General features: G+C 24.1%; 1 protein-coding gene across 40 annotated transcripts in view; it reads left to right on the forward strand.

The window, feature by feature from the left end:
• LOC127283940 (microtubule-actin cross-linking factor 1) overlaps positions 1-24,556 on the forward strand; it is a 298,405-nt gene that overhangs the window by 205,522 nt on the left and 68,327 nt on the right. For 30 of the 40 annotated variants that reach the window (XM_051309088.1, XM_051309099.1, XM_051309085.1 and 27 more), the window contains 6 exons: positions 12,606-12,885; positions 17,693-18,143; positions 18,339-18,596; positions 20,484-21,060; positions 21,710-21,733; positions 22,101-22,571. In XM_051309088.1, the coding sequence (XP_051165045.1) occupies positions 12,606-12,885; positions 17,693-18,143; positions 18,339-18,596; positions 20,484-21,060; positions 21,710-21,733; positions 22,101-22,571 (2,061 nt within the window). The remainder of the gene's footprint in view (positions 1-12,605; positions 12,886-17,692; positions 18,144-18,338; positions 18,597-20,483; positions 21,061-21,709; positions 21,734-22,100; positions 22,572-24,556) is intronic. The other 10 variants (XM_051309089.1, XM_051309127.1, XM_051309101.1 and 7 more) reach the window with 1 other exon arrangement.

The following is a 24,556-nucleotide window of genomic DNA, read 5'->3' on the forward strand; positions in this document are numbered from 1 at the left end:
TGTCTTTTTTTTTTGCTTTAATATTTTTTTTCATCTTCTTCTTTTCATTTCTCTTTTTAATTTTTTTCCTATTTCCTCTTCCTTTGTCTCTTTATATATTCGAAATAAAATTGTTTATTGCTACAACAAACAAATAATATTTATAATAAAAGTAAAGTAAATAAAAATTTAGTAAAGGGTATTTTTTGTAAACCCGTAAACATAATAAATAAATAAAATGTATATTTAATATGTTTATAAAAAGTTAATTTGAAAAAAAAATTTGTAAGATTTAACAATTTTTTTTTAAACTTTAATATCGTGAACAATAGCAAAATAATAAAATCTTAATAATTTTATACAAAGTTATAAAAATAATGAGAAAATTTTCACATAATTTTTTTTTTCTTTTTTTTTTTTGCTTATAATAATTATTACCTTGTAAATTGATAACCAGCAACAAAAACGCTAAGGAGATGCGATAATCATAAAAATTGCTCTTGAAAGCCTCAAGCATTATATATATATATATGAACCAATTAAATCTCTATATATGGATGAGAAAAAAAATTGAAGAAGGATACAGACATAAAATTTTCAATGCGTTTTTGTCTATAATGTATTAGTAATAAAATAATTTCAATAAAAAAAAGGAATAACTAAAAAAATATTTTTAAAAATTCAATAATAAAAAAATACTGGTTCTTCGACATAGGTATTTATTTATTATAAAGTTATGATAAATATTTTTTATTTATTTATTTACAAAAAGCGGAACAGTAATTGTATATAAATTATTTTTTAAAAAAAAATAACTTTCTATAGAAATATTGGCGAAGCAATTTCATTTTTTTTTTTCTGAATTCAAAATGTATTTTTTGACGCCTAATCGATAAAGGTAATAATAATTCCCGTAATAATCTGAAGAGGCAAATTCTATTACTTTAAAGATCTTACGTCATTTTTTTAAGTACACGCACGTGACCTTGCCTTGAGGCGTCTCAATCAATTTATTACCCACATGTTCCCTATATATTTTCATCGCGTTTTTAAACTGATTTTTTTTTCAAGGTGTAAAGTCATCGTACATCTGGATCAGTCAATTTTACATATATATTCTTCCATATTATTCATTCAGTTTTATATTATTTTTTCTCGCAAGTGAATTTTAATACATAATATGAATATATAATTCATTATCGATTGTAGATTAAACGAATAATAATTAAATTCTATTAATTAATTTTAATTAATTTATATTAAAATTAATTTTTTATGAATATATTTCTGTAAAGTAATTAAAATTAATTTTTTTTTTTGCTAAAAAAATTTGTTTAAACAATTTTTATTATAAACAAATAGAGTACAAGTGATTTTTAAAAAAAATTTCAATTCTACTGAAATAATTACACGGACAAAAAGGGAAAAAACTAGAAGTAATTTTTACTACCTTATAAAAGTAAAATCGAAACTGTTCTCAGTTTTTCCACATTTCTGGAAATTTTTACTGCAAAAATAGTAAAATTTACTATTTCAGGACGAAGCTGAAGTACGATTTTTGAAGAAATAATTTTTTAAAATGAAAAATTCTATAATTTTTTGTCTACTAAGTTTTTTTTATAATTTGTTGATTAATGAAAACTACAAGAAATATTTTTTAGGCAAAAAATTATAGAATTTTTCATTATATAAAAAATTATTTCTTTAAAAATTGTTTATATAAACGTTGCGTACTTCAGCTTCGTTTTCAGGAGTAAATTTTACTACTTCTGAAGTGTAAAAATTACCAAAAATGCGCAGAAACTGCGGACAGTTCCACTTTATTATTTAATTATTTATAAAGAATAATTATTATTATATAATTATTTATTGGTAATAAGAATTATTATTTATTTTGTTTTTGATAAATTAATAATTATTATTTATTTCAAAAAAATATCTATTTTTAAAGTTGTTTTTACAATTCCTTTTTTTCATTTGAGATGGCAATGCTCTCGACTTGTTAGGGAAGAGAACAGGATTTGAAGGATTCGTGTGGGATAAAAGTTGACATTTGATACACCCACTTAAAACCCTGTTTTTTTAAAGAAAAAAAAATAGTGTCATGATCGAGATCAATGTCACTTTATTTTCAAAATTTTTTTTTTTTTTTTAATTTATTCACAATTCAACCATCGTTTACATATTTTGTGTGGGTTGATTTTGATCTTCTGATATTTCGGAGGTAAACAATGATAATTATTTTTTCGCAGTTATCCACTTGAGAAAATGATAGTGAAAGTGCATATTGAAAAAAAATATTATACATTTCGATAACAAAATATTTTCTTTGTTTTATTTTTTATCTTTTTCAAATTTTAAAACAAATAATTAGTTATTTTTTTAGACAAACAATAGAAATCAAAATTAGTCTTACTCCATATTTTCGAAGCTTTAAATAAAAAAATAAATAAATAAAAAGAATTATTTAATTTTCCTTTTTTTCCAACTTTTATATATCCAAAAAGAAAATTCAGGTAATTGGATGTTAACTTGCTAAAAATTTTAGAAATTTGTTTTCGTTTTTTTGTTATTTTTAATTATTTTAATCAGCTGTTATGTCTGCGCACGATGTTTTTTATTTTTCAGTCAATGGTACCAACATAATACGTAAACTAAATACGGTAGACATGACCTCACTTTTCAGAATTATGTTGGTATCCATGTCTGAAAAATAAAAAATGGCGTGCGCAACCATAACAGCTGATTAAATTAATTAAAAATGACAAAAAGTGAAAAATTATTTCTAAAATTTTAAGCAAGTTAACACCAAGCACCTGAATTTTCTTTTTGCGGATATATAAAAGCTGGAAAAATAAGGAAAATATCATTTCATTTTGTGTAGTCGTTGAAAAGTAGATTTTTTCAATGTTTATTATTGCATCTTAGAGGCAAAACATTTCAGGTTATGTTTGTGATTTTTAGATGAAAAATACATAAAGAGGATAAACTCTTAAAAATTAAAAACTGATTTTGATTTCTCATATACTTAAAAGTAAACATTTACACTCAGAGAAATGTTTTATTTTAACCAAATATAATATATTTGAGTTAAATAAAAGTATATTTGTCTCAGAGCCTACTAGCCCATTTATTTGGCTTAAATAAATTATTTTTATTTAAATTAAATAAAACTTTATTTATATCAAATAATAATTTATTTGAATCAAATAAAAATTTATTAGGCTCTGAGACAAATATATCATTTCTCTGGATGTAATCAAGCTAAAACTATCACTAAACATAACCTAAAATTTTTTTCCTTTGAAGTACCTTTTCTTGTGGTGCGTCACATATATAAAAAGTTAGTTATAAAATTAAAAATTGTATATATATTTTATATTTATTTTTGTGTATGACAAAAAAAAATTTGAAATCAAATGTATAAATGAAGAAATTGAGTCTTATATATATATACTTTTAAAGCAGCGCGTGTAAATGAATATAGAGAAAAAGCATGTCTCTTTTTTTTTTAATTCATTCTCAAGAATGAATAATGGATTAATCGTTTATATTCTTCCTCGTTTATTTTCTCTTTTACGCGAATACAATTCGCGGAATTCTTTTTTATTTTCTTAAACTGGGATGGTGGAGGGGGGTAAATCAAATCATGCACCAGGTTGTTTTCTTCCTTGCAGACCAGTTTGTTGCTTCACACTGATGATGTCATAGAAATTCATTTATGGCAATGTCGAACCTCTTAAAAGCGGGTTCTCTACCCCATAAGGTGATGCGGCTGATCATAATGTATGGCAAGTCGTAAAATGACGTTTCGAAAATGTATGTTTCTTGTTTCTTCATTTTTTTTTCTTTCGCCTTGTTGTCATCGTCGCTGTCGTTAATTGCCTGTGAAAACAAGCAAATGAAATTTGAAAGTGTTTTCATTTTTTTTAATTTCCATTTTCTTAACTTTTTTGTATACGTGTACATTTTACATACATAAACATTTGTTTTTTTTTTTGACATGAATAATGTTCTTTAAAAAAATTCTGTTTATAAAATATTTATCTGCATTAGTAGATAAACTGTATGCCGGTTCTGTGCCAAGAAACCTGTAACCGACATTTATCGACACTAAAAAAAGTGGTTCAAATCCGTGATAAATTTTTTTTGTTTCTCATTTAGCATGGATTTGAACCACTTTTTTAAGTGTCGGTAATTGTCGGTTACAGGTTTCTTCGCGCACAGAATCAGAAGTGTTTGTCTGCTTATATTGTTTAAAATTTATTTCCTAAACAAATATAAAATTCTTGATTAAATTTGTAATTCTGTTGCAATTTTTAAGAAAATTGACAACTTTCAAAAAAATAATAACAATATAATTGGTTATAATATAAAAGGGAGAAGAGGAGGTAATTGTAATTTCTTCTAATTATTTACAAAAAAAAAATATTTTTTGAATTATTTTTATATTTGAATATTTTTCTATATTTATGACATTAGGATATGTTTATTTTTATTTATATAGTTTATAAAAAAAATACATATAAGAGAAATCGTATATATATATATACGTATATATATATATATATATATATATATATATATATATATATATATATATATATATAAACTGGTATATATTGAGTCGCGATTGCTAAACCACTTGGTGAGAGCTATACACATTGCGGTTTTTTGTCAGATAAGATAACGTGGTAATTGTCGACCTGTTGTAATCTTCATCTAACAAAAAAAAAAAAAATACTACTGAACTCGCACAAGTGGATATAAATGCGCGCCGCTTTTGTAAATCCTACTTGACCCATGCAAAATGCAAACTAATAGGAACTAATTAAAATTTTTTATTACTAAAATGATCAATTCCCTTCGTTTTACTTGGACAAAATTATTATCTTTATTCGCATTTAAATACAAAAATTTTCTAACCTATTATTTATTTTACATATATTTTTTTTAATTTTCTACCTTTATTTTTTTCTATTTATAGTTTAAATAAAGATATTTATTTTACCGACGTGTATATAAATATAATAATAATAGTAATAATTAACATTGTAATAGGAGATTTTATTTAATGACTTATTCCCGTTATTTACAAGTTGCGTCGGGTTCGGCTTTTGGCAATGCCGCCCCTGAGTGTTACTATGGAAACGACGCATGGCAATTACCGTTTAGCGTTAGCAGAATTGTCAATCGCATGGAAAAAATCACTTTTGGTTATGTTTTGAAATTTTTAAGTGAAAATACAACAAAAAGGGTTAACTCTCAATACAAATCATTGATGATTAAGTCTTCATTACATACAAAATAATCGATAAAAACTAATTTTTATTTTACATAATTAAAAATGAACTTTTAATCAAGGTACAAAATTATCGTAAACATAACCTATAACTCGTTTGATTCTTGGGCCCCTTTCTTCAATTTTAATAAAAAAATATTTAAAAAATTTTTTTTATTAATTAATATATAAATAAATGGGGCATTCTTTCTCAACGGGAGAATTGCTCCCCCCAAAAATGGTTTGGACGAAAAGAGTTCAATTAGGTCTCAAATTTTAGGTATTTACGTCTATTTTGAAAAGCAAAGTGGCACTTTTTAAAATTCAAGATGGCGGATCTAATATGGCGGAAAATTAAAATAAAAATAGATTAAATTCACTTAAAATTTGTTACTCGCGAGTTTTTTGGGTCGCTGAATATGAATCTGAAGTCAATTTTGTTCCAGCAAGTCAGGATTTTTTCCTAACCCCAAAAAACATGTCGGATTTAATACAACAAGCAAATTTTTTTAAAAAAACTCGAATTTGCTTAAACCTTGTTACTCAGGGGTTTTTGGGGTCGCTGATTTTGAATCTTAGAGTCAGATTATTAAAATTCAAAATGTCGGATCCTATATGGAGAACGAGTTTTTTAAAAAATGGTGAATTTTTAAAAAACTTGATATATAGGGGTTTTAGGGTCACTAATTACGAATCTGAAGTTAGATTTTTTTAAATTCAAAATGACGGATCAAATATAGCGGACGAGAATTTAAAAAACTTGAATTTTTATGAAACTTAGTATCTGACGGTTTTTAAGTCGCTAATTATAAATCTGATGTTAGATTTTCAACATTTGAAAAGGTAAATCGTCATGAGAAGCATATTGGCTCTTTTAAAAATTAAAGATGGTGTATCTAATATTGCAGAAATTTAAAAAATTTGACCATCTATTTTTGAAACTTGTCATTTAGGGGTTTTGGGTCGCTGAAAACAAATCTGATATTAAATTTTCGAAATTTTAAATGTCGGACTGGAGAATTAGAAGCCTTTGTTCTGAAAGTTATGGTTGCTATTCAATTATAGTTTTATTTTAGCGTAAATTTTTTTCATGATAATATCTGGTTCAGTATGCCAAATCAAAAGACACTTTGATAGATGTTGTAATTCTTACCAAGCGTTTGGTATTTCCAGTTACACTAATAATGATTTAAGATCTATTTCGAAAGGTATGGAAAAATATCTAGATCTGCTCTGTCTGATAATATTGAAGTATACTGAGAATATAGACGTAATAATCACGAGTTTAGTGTTAAGGCCATGTGAGACAAAGACACTTTTTGGTAGTCCCAAGTATTCTCGGAAATAAGAAGAAATTTCGGTTTGAAATTTTGAGGAATGATAAAAAAGGGTTGAAGGAATTGGGCTGTTCTACTTATTTACTACATTGAATGCGAAATAATTTAAAAGAAGTAATTAATAGTGGAGTTAATTGGTGTTTTTAATTTCTTTGAGCGGCCACTAACTCGAATTGGCGCTAGTTCCTGGACCACTGATACATTCACGCGACGTCTATGTGTACCCCCGCCATGTTGACTTCAACTTTCGTTCAAAAATGGCAATTTTCGAACTTTTATTTTTAATACTTAAACGCAAAATTTTGCTTCAATCCGAGAACAGCGCCATTCTGAATGCTATTCTCTATCATATTTTACAAATTTCAACCAAAAATTCTTTACCATTTCAGAGAATACTTGGTAATACGATACCATGTTTTTTGCATGGGGGTCACGTGGGTATTTCCCACATGGCCTTAATAGTACAAATTCTGCTAGCTTGAGGAAAAAAACCGCTAAGGGTAGTCATTATTACTATAGGGCCTATAACATTGTAGAAAATTAAAATTTCATCAAAATTTTTTTTCTGTTGATAGTTTACAAACATAAAGAATTATCTTGAAGTTGTAAAAGATGTTTAGGCAAAGACTATATTAAAGCTAGTAATCAATTACCCAACATAAATACAGGGACTTTATACAAACAATAAAATTGGTAGCATGTCTACCAAATGAAACATTATTTTTCACGGAGGATTCTAAAGAAACCAATTACAAAAATTACAAAATGCACGAATATGAAAAAGAAAAGACACCAAGTTTCATAAGAATCCAATAGTTTTTTAAAATCTGGTCCGCCATATTGGATCCGCCATTTTGAATTTTAATAATCTGACTCTAAGATTCAAAATCAGCGACCCCAAAAACCCCTGAGTAACAAGGTTTAAGCAAATTCGAGTTTTTTTAAAAAAATTTGCTTGTTGTATTAAATCCGACATGTTTTTTGGGGTTAGGAAAAAATCCTGACTTGCTGGAACAAAATTGACTTCAGATTCATATTCAGCGACCCAAAAAACTCGCGAGTAACAAATTTTAAGTGAATTTAATCTATTTTTATTTTAATTTTCCGCCATATTAGATCCGCCATCTTGAATTTTAAAAAGTGCCACTTTGCTTTTCAAAATAGACGTAAATACCTAAAATTTGAGACCTAATTGAACTCTTTTCGTCCAAACCATTTTTGGGGGGAGCAATTCTCCCGTTGAGAAAGAATGCCCCAAATATAATTTTAAATTATTAGATTAAGTTACTTTAGGGATAACAGCATAATATTTTTGGAGAGATCTTATTGATAAAAATGTTTATGACCTCGATGTTGAATTAAGGTAAATATTAAAACGAGAGTTTTAATTATTAAGTCTGTTCGACTTTTAAAATCTTACATGATTTGAGTTAAAATCGGTGTAAGCCAGATTGGTTTCTATCTTTAATAAAATTTTTAATATTTATACGAAAGGACTTTATTAAAGGTTAATTGGATAATTTTTTTAATTTAATAAAAATAAATTAAATTTAAATTTAGTTAAAAAATAACATTAATATGTCAAATTAAAATTATTTTACAAAAAATAATTTATGTTTTAAATAGTTAAAAAAAAATTTAATATTGAAACTGAGATTCTTGACAATAACAATGAGATCAAGAAAAAAAACAAATTCATTAGAATTAAAATATGGAGCGTATTAAAGAATCTCATTTACACTTTTCTGACTATATAGACGTTCATTGACTTCACACGGTAAACGATGATCAATAATTTATTTAATCACAATCAGAAATCTTAAATTCCATTCATATAGATATAATGCAAGTCATTCGAGTTTATTGACTTCTATACCTATACGCAGATATTTATCACAAAAAACGTAATAAAAAAATTAACTTCAACAACAATAATAATAATATAAATTATAATATATCACAATATATTATTATAAATATTATTATAATTAGTATTAGTATTATTTTTTTTTTAATATTAAAAAACATTTTGGTCATTTTGAATTTTCAAATTTAAAAAAAAATTCTTATATTCATTGCGACTTATAAAAAAAAACCAATTATCTATATACGTTTTTAACCAAATAAATCAACTTTCAAAAATGTTGATCGACTTTTGAATTTTTAATTATACTTGATATGTCAGGTTTTTTTTTTATTTCTTTTGGAATTTATTTACTTTTTTTGGTTATAAAAAGACAGTTATCAGATATATAGTGAAAGGGGAAATTTAAACTAAGTTAAAATGATATTTATATATATGTATATCTTGAATTTATGAATATAGAAAATTGAAATTTCGTAATTCGTAAAGCCCGTTTGGATATTATTCATTATCAGGTCGAGAGTTGCTTTCTCCCCTAGATCACCATCAACTAAATAGTAGTCAGTGCATGTAATTAGACTCTTGACATTATTATTTATCTATATCCATTATATTTATATATTTGAAAATCTAGATGGTTGAAAATGATGTCTGTTAAAAATTTCGAAGACGAATCGCACAATATTCCTTTTGATGACCTTTCAAGTGTTATAAGATTAAATTCTCGTGACTCCTCTGAAATTTCTATATATAGCTTCCTAGATCAACTTTCTATGCCATTTTTTTTAAGTTTAATATTACTACTAAAAATAATCTAAAAAATACAATTACTTTCAAGTACCTCATGTACACATTAATAATATTTAATTTAGTTTTTGAATTGATTCGTATTTAATAAAAAAAATCATGTGCCAAAGTATATATTATTTTTTTTGGCAAAAAATTTATTTTTTTGAAAATTGCATATTTGTGGAATTAAATTTTATTGCCGTTAAATTTAATTTTTTTCTCAAATAGGATAAGTGCACCAATTACGGCGTGTTCATAAAAAAATAACTATTATTACTTTTATATTTTTTATAATTGTTTTAAAATGATTTAAAAAAATTATTTTAATCTTTTTTTAATACAATTACTAATAAAGATGCACATTTAAATAATTATTAATTTAATTATTTGAGATCAAATTTTTTTCCCTCGCCATAATTGAAACATTTTTAAGATTTCCATTGGCTTCAATTACAGTGGGCAAAGTATCTTTAAAATACATGTAATTTTCGTCACCGTATATGATACACCGAAACTGATACAAACGCGCCTTAATAAAAAAATTACGGTATTAGTTTTAATTTCTTATATTTGTTTAAATAATCGATTTTTATGAAGTTTAAATTTTTTTTGAAATCTAGAAAACAAGCTTTTAATTTGATAAGTTTTAAATTTACTTTATACAATAGAAATGTTGAATTTTCTATTTCAAAAGTGTTTTGACTTGAATCGCGCCGTAATTAGTGCATTTACTCTATATAATTTTTAAAAAATAAATTTTTTTTTTCAAAATATTAATATTTGGCACACAACAAGGAATTCTTATTTTATTTTCGAATTTTTGACTTTATCAATACTTTTAAGTATTTTCCAAGAAATGCTACGGAAAATATTTGCATGTAAAATCACAATAATCAAATGACCTTAAAAGTTGCAATTTAATATAAATTACAAAGGATTACAATTGAAATAATCCGGTTATATTATGACAGACGTAAACAAAAAAAGATTCTCTTACAATAAAATTTAATTACATTTTCTATACCTGCGTTTACATACCCCTACAGGTATATAAAATTTTATTATTGTAAATGAAAAAAAAATCCATTGATTGAAATTTCTGAAAAATTATATTTGAATATAATTATTATTATTATTTGAGCTGCTTCAACTTGTCAATAATTTAATTGAATTCCTAACTTTGCACAGTTTTTGTTTAATCAAATATTATATTTTAAAAAATAAGTGATTGCAAAATTTAAATACAAAAGAAAATGAAAATTGACGATTCCTTGTGGGTCTCGTGACGAGACAAATGCCGGAAATTTCAAACTGATGAGAAATAGAAGAAGAAAAAAATAAGAAGGATGTTGGAAATCAATGTCAGGTTACTTTGCCATGATAATTTATAAAATACAATTTAAAGACTATTTTAGATCAGAAAACCCGTTACGATTCGACGGAATAATAGAGCATTCTTGAAGGTTAACGTTTTGCAAGATTGTTTGGAGAGAAAGATGCGCACGAAGAAAAAACAAGAGTGAGTTCGATGCACCATCAGTATTATGCGCTAATAATAGCAAATATATATTTTTTATTGAAAAAATATTCATAAATAGATAATTCTGTATGTATTTTAGAAATTAATTTGAAAAAAATTTTTCTTTCACTTTTACCGGGCACAAAAATTATTCCCTCTTTTCGGAATTAAAGAAAAGCGAAATTTCAATTTTTTAAAATTATTTTACTCAAACCAAATATAATTTAAATGCGAAATAAAAAAATATATTTTTAGCAATATATATTTTTTTTATTTTTTTAAATATTCTAATAATTATTTATTTGTTTAAAATAAAAATTTTATTTTGTGCAAATTTTTTTTTTATTTTTTTAAATATTCTAATTATTATTTATTTGTTTAAAATAAAAATTTTATTTTGTACAAATATTTATTTAGCTATGGAGACAAATATATTTTTTTCTCGTGTAGAAATTATTAAAAATGTCTCAGAAATAAATATATTTGTTACCAATAATTTCAACTTTAATTAAAAATTTTATAAGCGTTAAATAAAATTTTATTTATTATATATTTTTATTTAATTCAAATAAATTTATAATTGATTTTATTTTAGTCGGACCTATTTTAGTCATTGTACAAATTAAATTGAAAATTAAAAAATTGAAAATAATAAAATAAATAAAAATAATAAATAAAAAAAATAAAATAAAATATAAAAATAAATAATAATATAATAAATAAATTAAATAACCATGGCAAATATAGACAAAAAAAAATAATTTGCCAAATGTAGTTTTCCAATCTGAATCAATAATATTTTTCATTGATTTAGATTTAGACTATAAACAAATTATTTACGTAATTATTGAACTTTTCTTCGGAAGATGAGGATTTAAATCTCCTCGCGACAACTGCGATATTTAAAATAAATCTATAGTCAGCGATGCGAAATGTTTTAAAACTCGCGTTGTAAAATAATATTAACCGAGTTAGTAGACAATGATCAACGATCTGAAGAAAAATTTCAATTATCTTCTCATTACAAGCTGTAAATTTCAATTAGTTTATTTATATTACAGTTAAATCCGTAATGTGTCATTGACTTGAAATAAAAAGGTAGATGAAATTCCATGAAATTCACAAAGTGAATCGAATCTAAATTTTAAATCAACGATTTAGAGAAAAAAAACAAGAATTTTTACCATTGCAATTATAATTTTTTTGTTTGAATTAAATTTTTTTCATTTCTCGATGAACAAATTTAATAATAAAAATTTCTAGCCAAAAAATTCCATACAATTTTATTATTTTTCGCGTAAAAAATATTTTTTTATTTTCAATCGTTGTAAACTTGACCGAATTATTTTATTATTTTGTATCATTTACACGAAGCTGAAGTACGCAACGATTTTTAAAGAAATAATTTTTTAAAATGAAAAATTCTATAATTTTTCTCCTAAAAAGTAATTTCTTGTAATTTTCATTAATCAACAAAATATAAAAAAAAATAATTTTTATGCAAAAAAAATATTTCTTTAAAAATCGTTCATCATAAACGTTGCGTACTTCAGCTTCGTTCATTTACAATAAAATTTCTTTACTTTTCTCTTTTTTTTTTGCAATTTATGCAAAAATTATTTATCAATTATGTTTACTAAATATATATTTTTTTTTACTTCAACCGTTTGTGAAAAAAAAATTGTCAGTCTCCTCAAAAAATACAATATAAACAAATATTAAAAAAATAAAATAAAAAAAAAGATGTAAAAAATAGAAAATTGTTTAAAAAATTGTTCTTTTTGATATTGAAAAGAATTGTTGAATATGTATACTAATAAATGTTTTCTTTTGCAGATTTCTGATATAGTTGTGGGCCAAGAGCCGAATGTAACAGCACGAGAAGCATTATTGAGATGGGCGAGACGTTCAACGGCAAGATATCCAGGAGTTCGTGTATCAGACTTTACAAGCTCCTGGAGAGATGGTTTGGCATTCAGTGCTCTTGTTCATCGAAACCGTCCCGATTTGGTCGATTGGAGGACCGCACGATCATGGCAAGTTCGCGAACGACTCGAGAGGGTCTTTTATGTTGCCGAGCGCGAGTATGGCGTTACAAGACTACTCGATCCGGAAGGTATTTATTTTTCTTTTCTCTATATATTAAAAATTATTCTAAACATAAAAAAAAATCTTTGATTATTTTATAAAATTTTATTGCCAAATAATCAAATGCTAAAAAGTTTCGAAAAAATTTTTAACATAATATATAATTATTAATATAAATCCAAAAACTTTATCTCTATCTAAAAGAAAATTTATAATATTTATTTTTCATTTTAAGTGATGGTGAGAATTTTTAATCAATTGGAAATTTACTTTTTTGAAAAGAGACTTAAGTTCAAAAATTAATTTATTCGAATTTTCATTTCACAGAATTTCATTACTTTGAATTTACTTTTAGTCGAATTTTTATTTTTTCGAATTATTATTTAACGGAAATTCCAAATTTATTTAAGCGAATTTCTATATTAGAGAATAGTTATTTAAACGAATTTTCATTTTATAGAATTTTGATTGCAACAAATTTGAATTTGATAAAATTTATAATTTACTGGAATTTTCATCAGAAATTATAATTTTGTTGATAACTTCTAATTGGTTAATTTCAAAATTTGCATCAAAATTTTTCTGTCAAATATTTTTATTCTGACAAATGAAAATTTTCGTAAAATAGAAATTCGGCGTTTTTAAGAATTCTATTAAATATAAATTTGAATAAATATGTGTCTAAAGTTCTGAACGTTCAACATTTTTTTTTGTTCTGTAAATTTTTTTTTAAATTACTACAACAATAAAAGATAAATTTTTTGATAGAAAAAAATTCTTTCTACCTATTATTTTTGTTTTGTAAAATGAAAATTCTTTTAAATAAATATTATGTCTAATAAAAGTTTGAGTAAATAATAATTCATTACAAATTCAAAGAAATACAAATTCTGTAAAATGAAAATTTCAGTAACAATTTTATAATAATGAAAATTTTAACAAATTAATTTTCGAGCTTATTCAGAAATTCTGCTAAGCAGTAATTACAAAAATTCTTCTTAGCAATAATGAGGTGAATTATTCTTTTAAAAATTCGGTTTAATTGAAATTTTACTAAATGCAATTTAAATTAAATTGAAATTCTGGTATATAAATAAAAATTCTCTCCTAGATAACAATTTAAATATACAATATAGAAATTTAAATTATTATTTAAATTAAAATTATTAATTTATTTAATTTTAATTATTATTTAAATTTAAACTACCTAATTTATTTAATTCAATTAAATATTAATTTAAATTATTTAAATATAGAACTTTGATTATATAAAAAAATTTTATTAAATGAAAATTCAGTAAAAAATCTATCATAAAAAATAAATTATTAGAATCAAATTCTAACGCGAGGAAATTATAATTTTATAAAAATATAAAATAATAAGGAACAAAAAAAATTCCTTTTCTTTTTGAACAATAGTAAAATTAAAAATTATATATCCATAACAAATTGATTTGATTCACATTTTCTTTCTATTGATGAACTTTATTCAACTTCGACAGAAGAGTGATTAGTTTTGAGAAAGGATTAAAAGGTTAAATCGATTATAAAAGTTGCCTAAAGTTCTTAAGGTTCAGGGAAAGGCAATAATTGTGATCACGATTGTTTGATGATTCTCGTGACGATCGCGGCAAAGAAACCTTCTTAAAGGTTGAATATCCCATCGAGATATATTTAATTAATTTATTTATATTTATAACTCAATCTTTTTTATTTTATTTTATTTATTCTCTCGAAATTTATCGCAAACCCGTTTTTTTAGTTTTAAATTCTTAGCCAACAATTTTTGTAGAAAATTTTTTAAAAAACTACTTGAAACTAATATTTTTTTAATATTTTTTGTAATTTTTATTTTTTGCACTATACGTAATTTTTTTTATTTATTTTATATTTTCTAAATTTTTTCTAATTCTAATTTACTTTCTCAGTCATTAATTAATCAAATGAATTTGCATTCATAATTTAATTACTATTAATTACACTATTTTCCAGTATAAAATTGATTGATTTACTATTATATTGAAATAGTAATTAAAAAAAGTGGTTTGTGATTTATTTAATGAAATAATTAAAAGGAGGCTTTTCTCGTCAATTTCAATTTTATAATTGGAAATAACAAATTTGCATTATTGCTTATTATAATTTTCTCTCTTTTGAATGATAAATTGATGTGATCTTTATAATAAGCGATATATTCTCCCCCCTGATGATGAAGTATATAATTAGTGATATTTAGTATAAAAGATAAAATTACTACTCTTTAATTTGTTCCTTTTTTTTTATTTACATTCATCGCGGCTATATAATGTCTCAATAGAAGGATCGTTTTTAATTTGCTTATTTAGATATATAAATAATAATATGTAAAACTATACTTGCAATTTTTTTTCATATTGGAGTGACGAATCGGTGATTTTAACGCAAGGATAATTTGCAGTTTCAATTACGATATAAACAGAACGTTTATTTTATAATAAAATGTTCAGTTTATTACTAAACGTTTCAATTGTAGCAATTTCACATCTTTTTTTTTTTGCTCTCTGTTTATATTAGTTTTATAATAAACGCGTGAGTCATAAATATTTTAAAAAAAGCTACTGAACAATTTCAAAATTTATTTATTTTAAGCTATTTAAAAAAAGGGTTAATAATTTCGTTTTTAAATAATTACGATATTATTTAATTTTAAAAAATGCGTTTTAAAAAGTCGGATTTTATTTCGAATTTAAAATGCAAAAAAAATGTTTTATTATATGAGAGAATAAAAATTGTTGGTAGTAATTTTTTTTTTCTTTATTATATAATTTGAGAGTTTTTTTTGAGACCGGAGACGTGAAATTCACATAAATCTTGAATCCTGATGTGCTAGATATTAGTATACACCTGGCTTGGCGTGTTTGTTGCCTGTAGATATATATATGCAGTCTTTTTGGTCACGGTGCTCGGTATCGTTTCCGGTCGACTCGCAAACCGTGATACCGCGTGTATATAGCACTTTATATACATATAGTTGCCACTAACTTTCAGTATATATACGATATAGGTATTCCCATTGTTCAAACAATTCAAATAATTGGAATTTAGAACAATTGATATGAGATCAGCTTCCTTTACACTGCCTCAAAGACATTTTTAATCATTTAAACTCGTGAGGAAAACAATGTTTTTGTCTCAATATTTATTTTTGGTTCAAATGAAAATTTTATTTATGTCAAACATTTTTTTTTTTTGTATTTGAAACAAATAAATTGTTTATTTGAGTCTGAGACAAATTTATTTTTAATCAAAATTTATTTAATTTAAATTTAAATAGCAAACATTATAGAGAATTAATAGTAACAATTAAATTCAAAAATTCATTAATAATTTTTTTTTATTTTTCCAAATTTTGTTGCAAATTTGTTTTTTCAATTAGCAGAATTCGGAGAGAATAAATTTTAATAATTGAACTCGAAATTCATTAATTACTTTTACATTTTTCGAAAATTTTTTTTGTCAAATTTGTTTTTTTTTTTTTAATTATCAAAATTTAGGGAGACTGGAAATTCATTAATTCCTTTTTTTTTAATTTTTCGAAATTTTCTGTCAAATTTGTTGTTTTTTTCAATTAGCGAAATTTAGAGAGAATAAATAAAAAGTCTCTTCTCAATAATAAATAAACACAAAATTCATTACATAATTTCTTTTTCATTTTTTCAAATTTTTTTGTGAAATTTGTTTTTCAAAATATAGATAAATTGAGAGAGAATAAATTTTAATAATCAGTTTAATATTCTTAATTATTTTTATTTTATTAGATTTCTTGTATTTAGTCTATCGCTATAAATAAACGATTATCATATTTGAAATCGCAAAATTATAAACGAGATTCAAAAGAGTAGAAATCAATTACCCGAGGAAATTTTATTCGTGCTTCTTAAATATAGAAAGCAATATACTTAATTATTCTGACAAGAAAGTTGTAACTCGTTTATAAAAAAAAAAAGAAGAAGATTAAGATATCTTCCATTGTCCTACTTTTTATACAAAAAAAAAAAAAAATACAAAGAGTTGTGTCCATTAGCGATCAAATCACTGAATCTCTATTCACAATGGTTTTCAATTGGTGAAGACTCGATTCATAAATATAAAAGGAGAATCCTTGTATGTAGCAACTGACAAGAAACAAAGCAGGGTAATCCCCTTTAATACAGAGGATGAATGCCGTTTATAAATTATTATTCGTGATCGTTTTGAATGCGTCAAAAGGAGAATTCCCTTCCGCATCTTGGAATCACGTTATTCATAGATATAGTTATACGAATGTGGTTTATCAATAAAATTCAAAAACTACTGTTAGAGATAATGACCACCATGAAGTTGAGATCATTGCAATACACCGGGAGCAAAGTATAACTCTCTCAGTTATTTTTCTTTTTTTTGAAAATATTGTATAAAATGAAAAATGTATGAAAATACATTTGAAATTTCATTTCAGAATTTTCTAATTAGAATTTTTATTTCAAATTATATTACGGAATTTTTAATCAATTATTGAATTTTTATTTGAAAAATAATTTTATTTACCCCGATTTTTCATTTAGCACAAATTTTGTTTAACATAATTTCAAATAATGTGAATTTTTATATTTATTTTTCTTGAAAAAAATGTAAAATATAAATAATTTTCAAATTTTTTAATTTCCAGAAAAATTACATTTATTGTAACTCTAATTTTAACAATTAAAATAATATAGAAATTTAAAAAATAAAACGAAAAAAAATTATTATAAAAAAATTCAAGAATCCAATTTTTGTATTGAATATTGAATAATATTTTTTTTATTTATTTTCAGATGTCGATACCCCCGAACCGGACGAGAAGTCATTAATAACGTACATCTCATCGCTTTATGACGTATTCCCTGAGCCACCATCAATTCATCCACTTTATGATGCTGAGGCACAGAGACGTTCAGCGGAATATCGTGAACTTGCAAGTTCTCTTCATTGTTGGATAAGAGAGAATATGGCCCTAATGCAAGAGAGATCCTTCCCACCAACATTAATTGAAATGAAAAAACTCGCAGCCGATAGTGCCAAGTTTAAAAATGACGAGGTACCACCACGTTATCGTGATAAACAACGATTGACACACATCTTCAGAGATTTACAAAAATATTTTGAAGCTGTTGGTGAAATCGATATGGAACAAGAATTACACATTGATATTATGGACAAAAATTGGAATCGGCTTATTATGCTTCATCAGGAGCGCGACCAAGCGATTCACGACGAAATTAAACGGTAAGTTTTCATTTTTTTTTAACAAATTTCATTTTATTTATACAGCAAGTCCCGGATTAAACGACTTTTTCGACTTTTTTTTACATTTTTCAAAACATTTTTAAACAAATTAAGCCTCTTTTAGAATACAATGCAGATTTTCTTTGGATATTCCTTAATATTAATATTAATATTTGTTATGTTTGATTTTTACAGCCTCGAACGACTACAACGACTCGCTGAAAAAGTTCATCGAGAGATGAAATCGACCGACAATCGTTTGGAAGAGCTGGAGAGACGCGTGGAGGATGAGTCTCGACGATTGGATCGTTTACATCCATTAGAAGCGAAACATTCAGTTGATTTACTTGAACAAGATATTCGCAATACCGAGATTCAAATTCAAAATATTTTCACTGACGTGCACACTCTTACGGAAGGCAGGTACAGCCAAGCTCCCGAGCTTCACAAAAGGTGAGTCATAAAAACAAGCAAAAAACCATTATTATTATTTAATTTATTATCACAAATGATTTTTTCAATTTATTTATTTCTAAAACGTTTGTTTAAATTTTTAATTGAAATTTGTTTGTTATTTTTATAATTTAATTTATTTTTTTTCAATTATTATTTAAATGAGACTTGTAAATATTTTCTATGAAACTCAGTCAAATTTCTATTTCGCCAAAGTTTCCTAAGGTATAGAATTAATATTAAACCGAATTTTTACACTAAATAACTTTTATTTAACAGAATTTTTACTTAACCAAATTTTTTTATGGTAAATTCTTCAGTTGACAAAATATTTATTCAATACAAATTTTTATTTCACAGAATTTAGACCTTTAACAGAATTTCCCTAAAAAAGAGAATTTATATATTTAAAAGAATATCTATTTAACGAAATGTTTATTCATTCGAATTTATATTAACTGCAATGCTTAGTGAATTAAAAATTTTATGTAGCAGAATTTTTATTCGACAAAATTTTCATTAAACAGATTTTTTATTTAACACAATTTTTATTTAATAAAATTTTAAATTAATTCGCCGCTATGAAAAATTCGATTCATTGAAATGGAAATTCTGATATTTTAAAAATTCACTGCTTTAAAGAAACTGCTTCATATAAAAATTCAGCAAAATAAAAATGCGTTGAAATGAATATTTTCTTTAATTAACCTTTATTGCAATTAAAATGATGTTGAATCGACATTATTTTAAATGGAAATTCGATTAAATTGATAGTTCAATTACATAAATATTCGAAAAACTAGAAATTCGATTAAATAAAATTATGTTAAAGGAAAAATTCAGTAAAATTTTTAAAAGGAAAATTCATTGAATTGGATAAACTGCTAAATAAAATTTCGTTTCAGTAGAAATTCTGCTATAAAATAAGAAATCGGTTAAATAAAAATTCTCAGGTTTAAAAATTCGATTTGAAATAAAAATGATGTCTAGTGAAAATTTTTTTATAATTAAAATATGTGGCAAATAGAAATTCTGTTAAAAGTAAATTAATTTAAATAAACATTTAATTAATGTGAATATTCGAACAAGAAGAAATTGGATTAACGAAAAATTCTACTAAATTGAAAGTCATTTTTATGAAAATTCTATTAAATTAGAGAATCTGTTTTATAAAAATGTGGTTAAATAGAAAGTCTTTTGAATAAAAATTTTTTGCCATGAAAATTCGTTTTTATAATAAAAAATTATGTTAAATAAACATTCTAATAATCAGAAATTCGTTGAACTAGATAATTTACTACTACATAAAATTTTATTTTACTAGAAATTCTGATAAAGAAAAATTCGGTGGAATAAAAATTCTACTGTACGAAAATTCGGTTAATTAAAAATTATGTTGAACGTCAATTTGGTTAAATAAAAATTCTCCTCAGGTATAATTCTAGATAAATTGGAAATAGATTAAAGAACAATTTCATTTTATAGAAATTCGGTTTAATAAAAATTCTTCGATATGAAAATACTCTTAATTATATAAATTCTATTTTATAAAACTCAGTTAAATAGAAATTCATTCATTTCATCAACAAAAAATTAATTCAGTCTCATAAGGTGTAAAAAATATTCATGTGTCTCAATTATTTATTAAAAGAAAAAAGAATTAATCATTCTTTGCTTCAAAAGTTAGTTTTTTTTGTAAAAATAATAAAATCAATTTTTCAGACTCGTAAGTTTTAGAAAATATTCATCTGTCTCTTATTTATTTAATAAAGGAAAGAAAAAAATGAACACAACTATTATAAAAAAAAAAAATAAATTATAATTATTCTTTGCTTCAAAAATTAATTTTTTGAGAAAATAAAATAATCTTTGCCCCTTTTTTTACAGAGTACAAAAATTACATCAACGTTGGGTGGCGCTTCGTTCACTCCTTCATAAACGATTAATACAGCCTCTCTCCTCTGTTTCCTTCCCTGTCGAAGAACAACGCGTAGTAACAAAACTTCGCACAACCGTCCATGAAACACGATTGGTCGACACCAATCCACTATTTCGCGCCGTTCACGATTGCATTGAATGGTGTAAAAATAAACTCAAACAATTACAAGAAGCTGAATATGGCTCTGATTTGCCTGGTGTTCAAACTGAGCTTGATATACATCAACGTGAACACAAAAATATTGAACAATTTCATTCAAAAGTTGAAAAATGCATTCAAGTCAGAACTAATTTTCAGGGCGAGGAACTTACGCTTTATAGTCAACAACTTAGTATTTTGCAGAAACTTTATGCCGAACTATTGGCAATTTCAAATAAACGACTATCCGATTTGGATACACTACATGATTTCATTCAATCGGCAACTGGTGAACTTGTTTGGTTAAATACCAAAGAAGAGACAGAAGTCACACGCGATTGGAGTGAGAAAAATTTGAATATACAGAGCATTGAACTGTACTACGAGGTATGTCATTTTTATGTTATTAGTCATTTTCTTAATTTTGTTTTTTTGTCTTTAATTATCTGCGAATTGTTTTTAGAACCTTTAAAATCGAGTTTTTTTAACTAAAGAGTTTAAAAAAAAAAATTTTATTTACTTCTACAAATTTTTTTTACATTTTTCAATTTTCTGATTTTTATCATTTTGAAAATTGGTTAAAAATTAAAATTTGATGAGCCTCAAGTTCTGAACGTTCAAATGAACAAAAAACTTGTTTCTTATCTTCAAATTTTATTAGAAATATTGGTTTCTGCATTCAAAAATAAATTAATAATTTATTAAATCTTTAATGTACTTTTTTATTCTTTATTTCTGTAATAATTTTTTAAAAATTTATAGACTATAAAAATTATTTCGTTCATTTGAACATTTAGAACTTTAGAAACATGAAATTTGATTATTATTCATTTTACATCGTATTTTGTGATACAAGTTTTAATTATACTTTAATTGTAAATTTCTCTAAATAATTGATTATAATTAAAAATAATTACTTATGATTGATTATAATAATAATAATTATTATTATTATTATTATTATTAGTTAATTAAAATAATTCTAAGACTGAAAAGTGAAAGAAAATGTTTCTATTTTTTACTTTCTTTTAACAAGCAAACATACGGATCAGGAATTGAGGTAAATTATCATTAAAATTAAGAAAAATTTGTGCACGATTAAAAAAGTTATTTGCAGTTATGAAAATAATTTTCTTTACTTTTTTTCTATATTTTTTTCCATTTTTAAAATTAAATCTAAAACATTTGTTTGTTTGACATAATTTTCATTTATCAAAATTTTTTTTAAAACAGAATTGACATTTAATAAAACAGAACAAATTTCGAAAATATCAGGGAAAAGCACAAAATATTGTCTGAAAGTCAGGAAAAATTATACAACCCTGAAAAAAATATTAATTTGTATAAAGTAAAAATATAACATTAATTTTAATATTTGTAATGTTTATTTTTTGAAATATAATTGAAAGTGAATTAAATTTTTACAGTCGTTGATGAGCGACCTTGAGAAACGAGAGATTCAATTCTCGGCAGTTCAAGATCGTGGTGAGGCTCTACTTTTGCAACATCATCCAGCAGCAAAGACAATTGAGGCATACATGTCGGCAATGCAAACGCAATGGGCATGGCTTTTACAATTGACATTATGCCTTGAAGTTCATCTTAAACATGCATCGCAGAGTCAACTATTTTTCAAGGAAATACAACAAGCCGAACAGTGGATTTCAAAGAAGGACGATATTCTCAATACTGTTTATTCACAGTCAGATTTCTCGCTTGACGAGGGTGAACGACTACTCAAAGGAATGCAAGAGTTGCGCGAGGAATTGAACAATTATGGTGATCATGTTCAACGACTTGTTGATCAGGCAAAGGATATTGTGCCAATGAAACAACGACGACAACCAGTCACAAGACCTCTTCAAGTCACCTGTATTTGTACCTACAAACAAGTTAATGTAAGTTTCTTAACATTTTTATATTTTTTTTCTTTTTTTTTCTATTCATTTTCTTTTACGTCACAATTTTCATTATCTTAAAGGGAGAAGGGTACAAATTTTAACACACTGAAATTTAAGTTGGGGATTTTTTTTCTTTCATTCTTTAGGATCTAAAATTATTGTATTTTATTAGAATTTTATTAACATTTTTTTAAAACCATTTCAGAAGTTTTATTTTAAAAAAAATTGAAATTTTATTAGAATTTTATTAACATTTTTTTAAAACCATTTCAGAAGTTTTATTTTCAAAAAAATGGAAATTTTTATAGGATTGATTGTTTAGTATCATAAAAAAGTTTTTTAAAAAAACAGCGATGAAAAGTAGAATTTATGAGACGCACGTGTATTGCCAAAAAATTATCAGTTCTAATTTACAGTGTTTCGACATTTATATGGTCAAATTTTTATTTAATCGAATTTTTAATATTATTAAATCGAACTTTTATTTAACAAATTATCTAATTTGACAAATTTCTAATTATTAGAATTTTCATTTAACAGAATTTATAATTAATAGGATTTATATTTAGCAGACATTGTACCTTTTCAAATATTTACTTTAAAGAAGTTTAAAAAAAATTTTCTAAAATTCTCACTTTCAGGGAAACTCCAACATAATTTAACCGAATTTTCTTTCAACAGAATTTTTATACTAACGAATTTTCATGGCAAAAAAATTTTATTTAAAAGAATTTCTATTTAATCACATTTTTATAAAACAGATTCTCTAATTTAATAGAATTTTCATAAAAATAACTTTCAATTTAGTAGAATTGTTCGTTAATCCAATTTCTACTTGTTCGAATATTCACATTAATTTAATGTTTATTTAAATTAATTTACTTTTAACAGAATTTCTATTTGCCACATATTTTAATTATAAAAAAATTTTCCAATAGACATCATTTTTATTTCAAATCGAATTTTTAAACCTGAGAATTTTTATTTAACCGATTTCTTATTTTATAGCAGAATTTCTACTGAAACGAAATTTTGTTTAGCAGTTTATCCAATTCAATGAATTTTCCTATTAAAAATTTTACTGAATTTTTCATTTAACCTAATTTTTCTTTAATCGAATTTCTAGTTTTTCGAATATTTATGTAATTGAACTATCAATTTAACCGAATTTCCATTTAAAATAATGTCGATTCAACATCATTTTAATTGCAATAAAGGTTAATTAAAGAAAATATTCATTTCAACGCATTTTTATTTTGCTGAATTTTTATATGAAGCAGTTTCTTTAAAGCAGTGAATTTTTAAAATATCAGAATTTCCATTTCAATGAATCGAATTTTTCATAGCGGCGAATTAATTTAAAATTTTATTAAATAAAAATTGTGTTAAATAAAAAATCTGTTTAATGAAAATTTTGTCGAATAAAAATTCTGCTACATAAAATTTTTAATTCACTAAGCATTGCAGTTAATATAAATTCGAATGAATAAACATTTCGTTAAATAGATATTCTTTTAAATATATAAATTCTCTTTTTTAGGGAAATTCTGTTAAAGGTCTAAATTCTGTGAAATAAAAATTTGTATTGAATAAATATTTTGTCAACTGAAGAATTTACCATAAAAAAATTTGGTTAAGTAAAAATTCTGTTAAATAAAAGTTATTAAGTGTGAAAATTCGGTTTAATATATTAATTCCGCATTAGAAAACTTTGGCTAAATGGAAATTTGGCCTTATAAAATTCGATCTTTTGAAAATTTACTATTGAATTTTAAGAATTATTTATCCGTTCAAATAATATAAGGTCAACTATTTTTATGAATAAAATGCCACTTAAAACGTAAGAATTATTAGAACTAAAAAAACTTCTTTAATTTTTATAAACAGATAAATTCTAAATAATTAATTTTAAAATATCTTTATTTTCTGTGTTTAAATATTTGTTTCGCTTTTCTAAATTTTTCATCTAATTTGTATTGTTC

This window comes from Leptopilina boulardi, unplaced genomic scaffold (assembly GCF_019393585.1).
Source record: "Leptopilina boulardi isolate dan_hultmark-lab unplaced genomic scaffold, ZJU_Lbou_2.1 LbouV2_316, whole genome shotgun sequence".
NCBI classification, from domain to species: Eukaryota; Metazoa; Arthropoda; class Insecta; order Hymenoptera; family Figitidae; genus Leptopilina; species Leptopilina boulardi.